At 38.7% G+C, this 10,908-nt stretch overlaps 1 protein-coding gene across 1 annotated transcript; it reads left to right on the top strand.

Annotated features, from left to right (window-relative positions):
- The first annotated feature begins 3,561 nt into the window (after positions 1 to 3,561).
- bnip1b (BCL2 interacting protein 1b) lies at positions 3,562 to 10,619 on the top strand. Its single transcript, XM_053477816.1, has 6 exons — positions 3,562 to 3,670; positions 3,827 to 3,919; positions 5,390 to 5,481; positions 5,584 to 5,688; positions 7,497 to 7,615; positions 9,340 to 10,619. Exons 1-6 carry the CDS (start codon positions 3,587 to 3,589, stop codon positions 9,534 to 9,536), a joined length of 690 nt encoding a protein of 229 aa, XP_053333791.1. The 5' UTR covers positions 3,562 to 3,586; the 3' UTR covers positions 9,537 to 10,619.
- The last annotated feature ends 289 nt before the right edge of the window (positions 10,620 to 10,908 follow it).

The following is a 10,908-nucleotide window of genomic DNA, read 5'->3' as shown; positions in this document are numbered from 1 at the left end:
CTGACTTCGTGACTGTCATTGTCAGCATGACACAGCAATCTTTAGCCTAAATTCCCACATAACACAATAAATCAATAGTTGTGAACTTGACTCGCTGCCCTAGCACTGATGCAATGGGACTATTATATTGTCCCTTACCAAGTTTGCTTTCCTCAGTCCCTACACTTGGAAAAAAGTCATGCAGTCTGTCCGAATAAAAAAAAGATCAGATATGTTTTATTTAGATGTGGTAGCTGGAATACACTTGGGACAAAGTGAAAAAATGAGGTCATATTAACAAGACTGGGTATTTTGAGTTCAACAAACCATTCTGATAATTATAGTAAAAAAATGTAACTAATATTAATCCTATGGTTTATAGCTTGTATATAGAATATATGAATATTTTATAATAAATACAATGCCTGACCTAAAAAAGTTATTACATGGGTTTATTTAAGCAAATAGTTAACAGCCTTCCAAAGGATTACTGCAGCGACACTGCAGAACTGTCAAGTGCTTTATTTAAACGTGAAAAGATAGTGGTGAACCATCAAGGAAAAAATGTGGTTGATAAAAAAAATATGAATACTTATGATCAGACATCACTTAAATGTTTGATGAAATTAAATCAATAAAGCAAAACAGGAGAACTCACGGCTGTGTTTAATATTTTCAGTGTTTAATATTTTTAGTATTTCCACACGCACAGTGCGAAGAGAACTGAAGGGACTGAGATTAAACAGCCATCAGAGAAAAGGCTTCAATTTGCTAGATAGCATATAGAATGGACTGTGGAGCATTGAAAAAAGATCATGTGGTCTGATAAGTTCAGATTTACCCTGCTCCAGAGGTATGGGTGCTGCAAGGTAAAAAGGGAAATGATGCACCTGAATTTCATGGTGAGCACTGCACTATGTGAGCTTCTGGAGGCAGTGTTATGATCTGGGGTTGCGTCAGATGGTCGGGTCTATGCTAGGCTCAGCAACATTATATGGCAATAAAATGAAATCAGCTGATGATCTGAATGACCAGGTTGTCACATCAATGGAGTTTTTCTTCCCTTATGGCCTGGACATATTCCAGAACTAAAATTGTCAAAGAGTGGTTTTGGAAGCTAAAAAATCTTTTTTACACATGAACTGGCGCTTGTGTACTTTAATCAAAACTAAAGAGGATTGAATGGAATTTTAGTGTGTGACTTAATACAAAAATACTAAATATGGTTGTGACAATATAGCAAAAGCTAAAGTATCTGAATACTTATTTGCCCTCATTGTATATGACAAAGTTCCTCTTTCTTCATCACATTTTTCTCTCGTAGATTGAAATCAAGTTCAAATTAAACTGGGACTTTTGACTAATGACGTACAGAATAACAGAACACAGTTATGAGACTAAATGCTTTTTTTATTTATCTATATAATACCCTGCTACACTAATGCACTTATCACAGCATTTTACTAGTAGATACCATCAAACTCTGGCCTCCCAGGCACTCCATTATTGGTCAAAACAAGTTGGTGACAAAGCAGAAATTTTCATTTAAGTAAAAATAGCAAAACAGAACTGGGAAATTTCTGTCAAATTCGACAACTAATAAACTTAATGTGTTGTAGTATAGTCGAGATTTTCTGAATATGTAAAAGCTACGAAAGCCATAATCATTTTTATGGTGTATATGCTACTAATCTAAATGTTTAGACACACTGGACTAGACTAAATATATTTTGATACTTTCCTAGACATTTGCTTTTTTACTGGAGGTTACTCGTGGCTTCGCCCATGTGCAGGACCACTGCATGCCACCGTTACCTGCAAAAGAAGTCTGTGTGGTGAACTCGCTGCCGCTCCTCATAATGCTTCAATGATTCGGCAGCCTTCATTTCTGTTAGTCATATGCCTCGTTGCTGCAGACGCTCTGCAGTCTGTTCCGGTGTTTCAGTAGCTATAAGATCGTTTTCACTATAGACCACTCTGCCTACAGTTTACAGTGTATAGACAGAGTATGCGGAAGACACAGAAACGACGGTATTGCACTTACAAGTCGCCAAAATCTAAAACAAAAGTATGACACAGCATGGCTTACTCCAAAAAAAGGAAAGTGGACTAAATTATTAAAGATGTATAGATAGTTTAATGTATGTTTATTATTCCTGCGAGACATTTAAAACCAGTTTGTCTAATATGTTCTGAAACAAGCAGCAATGTAAAGCACCACTATGAGATAAAACACAGGCCGTTAGAGCAAACATATCCGCAGCAGTCAGAGGTGAGGGTGTGTAAAATACCCGAACAGAGAGCCCAGTGTTATGCGCTAAATTGTATATTTGTATATAAATAATATATACAAATATGTTACCTCATAATTTTAATAAAAGAAAGGTTTTGTCCTGTGATCAGAACTCAATCTTTCAATGATAAGTAATGACCCAAAACAAGTCTCTCCAGATTTTGTTGCAGCATCATGCAAAACTAGCTGGACAGAATTTAATGAAACTTTGCCACTCCTTACGTTTTTGCTTGATGTTTAACCTGCACCGTAAGTAAAATGAAAATGTTAAATGAAAGTGCTGTTATGAATGGTTATGTTCTGGATTTAATAAACTACTTTAGAATAAGCTACTTGCTCAAACACCTGCAGTAATAGATATTAAATAGAAAAGATAAACTGAATCTTTTTACTGGTATTAGTTAACATTTTGTACAGGTGAAATAACAGCGCTGAAGTGGTATATGTGAATTTTAATGCACTGGAGTTTGGCTTAAGACAAAACGTAATCTTTATCCCATCTACTTTTTTGAATTGTTGTCCGTGATTCACGTACGGTGGTGTAGTGGTTAGCACTGTCGCCTTGCACCTCCAGGGTCCGGGTTCGATTCTCGGCCAGGCTCGATTCCCATCTTTGTGTGCATGGAGTTTGCATGTTCTCCCCGTGCTTGGTGGGTTTCCTTCGGGTACTCCGGTTTCCTCCCACAGTCCAAAGATATGCAGATTAGGCTAATTGGTGTTCCCAAATTGCGCGTAGGCTATGAATGAGTGTGTGTGAGTATGTGTGTGTGTCCTGCGGTGGATTAGAACCCTGTCCAGGGTGTACCCTGCCTTGTGCCCTAAGTCTTCTGGGATAGGCTCCAGGTCCCTGCGACCCTGAATACAGGGTAAAGCGGTATAGAAGATGAGTGAGTGAGTGATTCACTCTCTGATTACCCAACATGGAGTGTTGAAAAAATAATTATTAAAAATAATAGAAAAGACTAAAATAGGAGGATTTTTTTTAGGAACTTAAAAAAATTAACTGGTTACCCCTCCTATAGCCTTCAAATTTACTAACATCTTTCATCCATGAGTTAATTTGACCCCATAATTGAAATTGTTACCCAGGTTTATGTATAAAAGTCCCTGAATATGAAGCAAAACATTTTCAGTCATTTATTTTAACTTTAAACACTGAATGGGGTCAAACTGACACCAAAGATAATAGGAGGGTAAAGTTTATAATATGAAGAGTTCATGCAGTTGGTTTCCACTTGATATATTATTTCCTCTGGGGGGAAAAAAGCGTTTTCGTTTTCTTTGGACCTTTTCGCTCTACGTACCACAACAAAGATGGCGTCGTCCTCCGACGTCTCGGTGCGAATATGTTTGCAAGAAATCATCAAATATGATTTAGAAGTCAAAGCTCTCATTCAGGTAGGACGCCTTGAGCAGACTCTTCGCTAGTTTTAGTGTTTAGTGTTACACTGTGAGCGCTTCAGCTCGGCAGTAAATAATGATGTTACGGAGCGGGTATGAAGCAGGACAGTCTGTGCTCCTCGTGTTTCCACTCAGCTCCTGTTTTTCTCTCAGGATATACGAGAATGTGGCGGCCCGCACAGTGTGTTAACGCGGCTGAACGCTGAGGTGAAGCAGAAATCAAAGCGTCTGAGACTGAGACTGGAGGTGAGTGGAGAGTCTACATCCGGGTCAAAGGGTACACTGGAAGTGTGGAAAACTCTAGGAGAGAGGGTGGTGTGTGTGTGTGTGTGTGTGTGTGTGTATGGTTTGGTAAGTCTGTGTGTGTATGGTTCAGTCTGTGTGTGTATGGTTCAGTCTGTGTGTGTATGGTCCAGTCTGTGTATGTATGGTTCAGTCTGTGTGTGTATGGTTCAGTCTGTGTGTGTATGGTTCAGTCTGTGTTCAGTCACACCCCTAACTAATAATAATTGCAGCACGGTTACCCGGCTGTGTATGATAATAGCATGTTTAACATGGATAATAAGATGACTAAGGAAACATCAAGGGTGCTTCTTGGTGAAGGTTTGGATGAAACCAAAGTTTTATGCTTAAACTACCTTAAAGGGCAACTATTTTTTTGCAAGAATACATTAAATGTAAGATGTGAGAGTGGTGGCTCAGGTTCCTAAGGCTCTAGGTTGCTTATTTTCATATCTGAGGATCTGGGTTCGAGCCCTGCCGTTGGTGCATTGCCACACCCCATACTACCCAGCCAATGCATGCTGTGCTGGTCACATTCAAGAGATTTAAATTTAACATTTATTATATGTCAATGGGTGGTGTGATGTCTTAGTGGTTAGCCTTTCCCCTTTGAATCTCCAGGTTTGATCCCCGCCTCGGGTCTGCGTGCCTGGAGTTTGCATGTTCTCCTCGTACTTGGTGGGTTTCCTCCGGTGCTCCAGTTTTCTCCCACAGTTCAAGTCATGCAGATAAGGCTAATTGGTGTTCCCAAATTGCCAAATTACCTGGTGTTTGTATGTAGGTGTGTGTGTGCCCTGCGATAGATTGCCAACCTGTTCAGGGTGTACCCTGCCTCAAGTCTCCTGGGATAGGCTGCAGGCCCTCCGTGACCCTGTATACAGGATAAAGCGGTAAAGACGATGAGTGAGTGAGAGTATATGTTAATGTTTGAGATATTATAAAATTGCATAATTTGTTTTTTTTAACCGGTTTGTCATGCAGTCCCTTTTTCCAGCATTCAGTACAGTAACATATTTGTGTAAAGGCTGATTTTGTGGTGTATATTATAAAAGTGTTCTTTTTATGTGTTTTTTTTTTTTTTTATAAATGCTTGCTGCCAGATGATTGATGAAAATGGTGTGTAGGGTGAGGGAGAGCGAACATCCTTGTCTAGTCCCCTGCTATAGTGTGAAGCTATGTGACAGTTGCCAAAGGTTCTGTGTAAAGAATTTAAATTTAGTTGAGTTGATGAATTACTCATCAAAGCCAAACCCTTCTAATGTGGAAAACAGGAATCTCCAGTTGACCCTATTGAAGGCTTTTTCTGCATCTGGAGTGACTGATCGTTTCTGCTTGTTCGAGTGAGGAATAGTTCATTAAGTTAAACATTCTGTGTGTTAGTGGATATGAGCAGCGACAAATGGTCAGCTGATCATAGTACCCTCTTGATTGTAGGATTTGGAACAAATGGCGAAAGAACAAGACAGAGAGACTGATAAGAACAGTTTAATGGCAGAAACAGAAAGTCATCGCAAACAGATGTTAAGGTGAGAGGCTCAGAGGACTTCATGTGCTCTTTGCATTTTATATTTTATGATTTTTTTTTAAATATACATTTTGTCAAAATAGTTTTTGTTCCTCTGTCCCAGTAATCAGACCGCCTGGAGGAAAGCCAACTTGGCCTGCAAGCTGGCCATCGATAATCTGGAAAAAGATGAGCTACTACACGGTGGGGACTCATCAGTAAGGCAAAGGTGTGTCATGTTCTCAGTACTACATTTTAAGGGAAACTAACTGTTTCCAATTGGCTTTAAATACTTTCGGAGATCATCAGCGATCCATTATTTCCTTTCTGAGGACGAGTGCTGGAGTTCCGTGCCAGTTCCCAATTTTGGAACCAGTGGCGCGCTTTTCCCCCCCAAAAAATTGGTGCCGGTGCCCTAAAATAAGCACCGAACCGGCCCCTAAACTGTGCTGGTCTAGTTGCGAGAACCCGTGATGTCACAAGTACTAAAATTTAAACTAAGCAAATAGAATTTAAGATTGTGGAAAGGTTTAAATGTAAATTAATAGGAAGATGTAATTAAGCTTAAATTGATTTAGAAACAGGCTAACAAAGGTAGCTTACAAACTTAATAGGAATTGGATACGTCTGGGATAGCCTTCAGCCATAACCTAAAACAACCAGAATAAGATCACTACTGCTTTGGATAAAAGTGTTTTTTATTTTGCTGAGAGTACGAGTGTGTGAACAATTGTTCGTTCATTCGTTCATTCATTCATTTATTAATTCATGGATCTGAAGCCTCTCTTAACAAATTGGAATACACCCTGGACAGCAGGGCACAACACTCCGTCAAGTAGGCATTATTGTCATTCCTGCTGATAAAATAAGGAACAAAATAAAGTTTGGCATCATTAACATGGATGACCTTAAACCAGACCATAGGTAAAACAATGACAGACAATGCAGTTGTTTAATGCAATAAATAACCTATTACACCTAATGTCCTTTAGTGAGGGGATTGTATATTTTTGTCCCTTCACTTATTGTGCTGCCTGCCTGCAGACCAGGGGCGACACATAAGGATCACAATCCTAACAGGTAATCCTGTTAGCTAGCTCTATAAAATTAGCTATTTAGGAAATGGCTAACAGGCTTTCACGTTCTGTCCTGCGGGCACGGAAAAGCAAGACTTTGATGTCTTCTGTCAGCATACATTACGTTCCCTATGGTGTGAGAACGTCACGGTACAAATATGCAAAGAAAAGCTCAGGTTGTCCGTCTACAGACCACACCTTTTTTTGTGCCAACATTTACGCAGCTAATTCAATGCACACTGTGCCATTTCTCAGACTAGATTGCTGTGTATTGTGAAAGTCTTTGTAATTTTAAATAGAGATGTGCGACAAGCGCGCTCACAATAGAGAGCGCCCCTCATGCATGTTCTCTGTGCACCCATGTGAAAACATTCGAAACAGTGCGGTCTCCGTAGCAAACAGTAACACCATAGGGCAGAATGACACATTGCAGAAACAAAGGAGAACAAGTGTGCAGCACTGTTATGTTGTTAAGTTCTGTCATCTGCATTCCAAAAAGGCTTGAATTTTTTTACTGCAGCACCTCCAGTGTGAAGAGGCAGCTGAGATGCTCAAGTCAGCAAACATCCTTTTAGTCTTGCAGACATTTCAAGAGAGATTTTTGTCCTTGCACAAGACCTCAAGCTGCCTCACTTCCTCTTTGTGGGCCATCTCATCATAAACCTCACGATAGTGCTGTCAATAACAAAAACGCTAGTGTGTTTTCTGTGATGTTTAGTGACAGACATGGGCGAGCAGTGTGTCATCAGATCTTAACCAGGTTGAACATCTTTGTGGGAAAATGTTGGATCTATTTGTTAGAGAGCAGTGTCTATCAACACCATCTAAACATCAACTGAAGGAAGGATGTTGTTTTGTCCTTCCAGATTCTCATAGAAACTCCCTCACAAGGTACTTTGGAGCTGTTCTGGTTTCTCCTAGTTAACCTCCTTACTTAAATTCTTATTTTATTTGATGATAGAAAGGTTACAAAGGAGAGCCTGGCATCGACTTCCAGTGACATCACTGAGAGCTTGATGAGCATCAGCCGAATGATGGCCCAACAGGTCAAGCAAAGTGAGGAAACCATTGGAACGCTGGGTAAGAACACAGTTTGTGCATGGGCTTTCTTTAGGCTGTTTATGATGTTGACCCTCTGATCTAATTGTTAATCAATTTAAAATTACTGTCACTTTACTGCCTCATTTATCCCTCAAAAAGCACGAACTAGGATGGGCTCAGGATAAACCTTTATTAGATGAAGATATCATCATCAGCACCACTGGTTTCATCAACTATTTGCAGATGTGAGCCACAGTGATCTACTATTATATAATTTAATATAATGTGTGCTTAGCAAGGCAAATGCACTCAAAAATAAAGAGCTTAGGGAGGAGATTATCACTTTTCACACAGGAAAGCCATCACAAAAAGCCACCATGGTTCTGATGCAAATACTGGACAATTGTTAAAAATGTAAATGTGAACACTGGGTTCATGTTACAGGTTTGCTTTACAACGGACGTCTCCTATTACTTGAATGTACTTAAATGAGGAGTAGGGGTGGGGGAAAAAAGTTGCCTTTCACTTTTTTTAAGTGGCCTCCAAATAATGGGTTGAATAGTAAATGGAAATGTTTGTCCCTCTTTTAATGTACCTTTTGAAAATTTGGCCTTCAGAAAAAAAGGTTGCTGAATAGCCATGCTTTAAATATTTAATTAAAACCATAAATCCGATGTTCATCGTCTGAGTAATATAAATCTACAATTAGTTGAATGTAACCCTGGATGGTTAACACTATTTGACTGACTGTGATTACAGTAGATGTAAAAAGTCTAGACACCATTGTTAAATTGCAGGATTTTTTTATTTGCAATATAACTATTGCTTTGTTAACTGTCACTTTCATTTTGCCTGGAAACATTGTAGGAAATAGGCTTCAGGTCAGCACGGTGCCCTTAGAAAGTCTACACAAGCCACAGCCACAAGCCTTCTGCAGCTCTGGTCAAAAAAAGATTTTGTTTACATGGGTATTTATAAAGGTGGGACGGTGACTTAGTGATTAGCACTGTTGTTCTGTTGCATTCCCGCCTCCATGTGCATGTTTTCCTGGGTGCATGCAGATTAGGCTAATTGGTGTTTCCAAATTGCCCATAGTGGATGAATGCACGCGTGAGTATCCATGTGTGCCCTGGCAAAAGATTGGTACCCAGTACCTGTTATATACTAACATATGTCTTATATAATATAATATAATATAATATAATATATTCTTGGAACAATATTCAAATGCTGAAGAGCTCTTTGGTGCCCAGCCCTTTTCACATCATTCCACAGGTTTATGTCTGTAGACTCTGACTGAGCCATTAAGAAAGTCACAAAGTCAGCTCTGTGAAGGCATGGTTTGTACAGTTGGTGTGGAAGAACTGAAGTGGCCTACACGGTGCCCTGACCTCAACCCCAGTGAGCAATTATAAGATGCACTGAAATTCTGACTATTCACTTGGTCTCCTCGCTCAACATCAGTACCTTACCTGACTAGTTCCCTCGTAGCTGACTGGAATTACCACTAGCAGGTTCCAAAAGCCTGAAATCTGTGATGTTAATCAGTGCTTTTTTTCTCACTGGATGTGATCTCTCATTTATTTCCTAAAACAAACAGGGCAACAATCTGCAATCAAAGATTTTTAAACTGACATTGCAAAATGCTTCACCTCTCCTTAACTTAACACCTTTCAATACAATAGAACTATGGCCACATGCTAATGTTAAAGTTAATGACTAAAAATGTGCCTCAGTTAATGACCTAATCCATCTTTTAACAGCTACATCATCAAGATCAGTACTGGAAACAAATGAAGAGTTTAAAGCAATGACGGCCACCATCCATTTGGGACAGAAACTCATCCTGAAGTACAATCGGCGTGAACTCACAGACAAGCTGCTCATCTTTCTTGCACTTGCTCTGTTTTTTTCAACTGTACTCTACATCCTGAAAAAGAGACTCTTCCCTTTCATTTAGAGCTAAAATATATCAAGTGCCTTTTTTTGCGATATGCAAATACTTAAATTATGGTACTGTGTGCATGTGCTTAAACCTGAAATTTTTCTCTTTTCTCCCTTTAAGCTTAAATCTGGACCTGGGAGGAAAGTGTGTTCTAGTTGCCAGTTTTTCCATCATTTAAGTTTAACATGCCGATTGCATCTCCTGAATTATAATGCAGTGCCTAGCACACTTTTGTACTCAATTTAAATTGACTTCATGCAAATAAAACAATGTGAGCATTTCGGCAAAAATCCAAAAAAGTTTAAAGGCAATTATGAAGTAACTGCATGGTGCATGTGCAGTTTATTGCATTGTGAGATATAGTCTTTAAAGACATATTTATTGCACTTAGTAGGAGGCACATTAAGTAAAACCCTGATGCCTTTAAACCAGTGTATAGAAGTGCCTTCTCTTGTTACATTTCGAAGTGTTAAAACTTTATTTGCTGAGCCATATTTAAGCCTATGTAAACAGTTTACAGTTTTATACAGTGTTAATTGTGCCTAGCTTTTTTAAAGGAAGTAAAAAGAAACATTCAATTTGTAGTTACACTGCATTGCGCCTGCTAGTCTTGGCTGAAATTCTGGTAGTATTTATTAAAGAGGTGCTTTTAATGTTAATACCTTATAGTGTTTCTCAGTCAGACCACTGGAGGGTGCTGTAGTGTTTTTCATTTAATTTTTACTATTACTTTGTCAATTACTGAGAACAGGTCACCCCCCTGTAAAATTAGACATAATAGAGCACAGGTTTCCAACCCTCCCTCTTCATCTGTCCTGCTTGAACACACCCACTTCGACTGTGTTAATTAGTGATTAGTCGCATCAGATTTGTAGCAGAGGGAATTCCAAACCTTTTCTTCAGCACTGTGTTGCCACTCAGAAATTGTTCTGAGCATGGCGACTGGTTTCTCAATTGTATTCCTGTGGCATCCTGTAAACTTGTATTCAGGGATAGTATAGTTTAGATGACTCCACTGTGACAATGTTACCTTATTTAGGATATTTAATTCACTTTCAGTGACCTCATGACTGTTTAATAAACATAAACTGATTTTTATGTCTGAATTTTTATATCATTTAACTTTTGACTTTATCTATATTGTTGGGATTCTTTACTAAGAAGTATTATTAGAGTAGATGGAAATGTACAGAAAGTGTCACAACCCAATAATTTAAAAACATACACACACGTGTATCTTAGACATCATTTATTGGGAAATTTATTTTATAGGGAAAAATCTGTTTATGGATAAAATGGATTTTTTTTTCATGAAGTACCAAAAATATAAGAAAAATTAGTTTTGACCCAACAATGTATAAATAATACAATAAAAGTAGTAAAGAAT

Source organism: Clarias gariepinus, chromosome 19, assembly GCF_024256425.1.
Source record: "Clarias gariepinus isolate MV-2021 ecotype Netherlands chromosome 19, CGAR_prim_01v2, whole genome shotgun sequence".
NCBI classification, from domain to species: domain Eukaryota; kingdom Metazoa; phylum Chordata; class Actinopteri; order Siluriformes; family Clariidae; genus Clarias; species Clarias gariepinus.
Note: the sequence above shows the minus strand (reverse complement) of the source record. Positions and strands in the feature narration are given on the sequence as shown.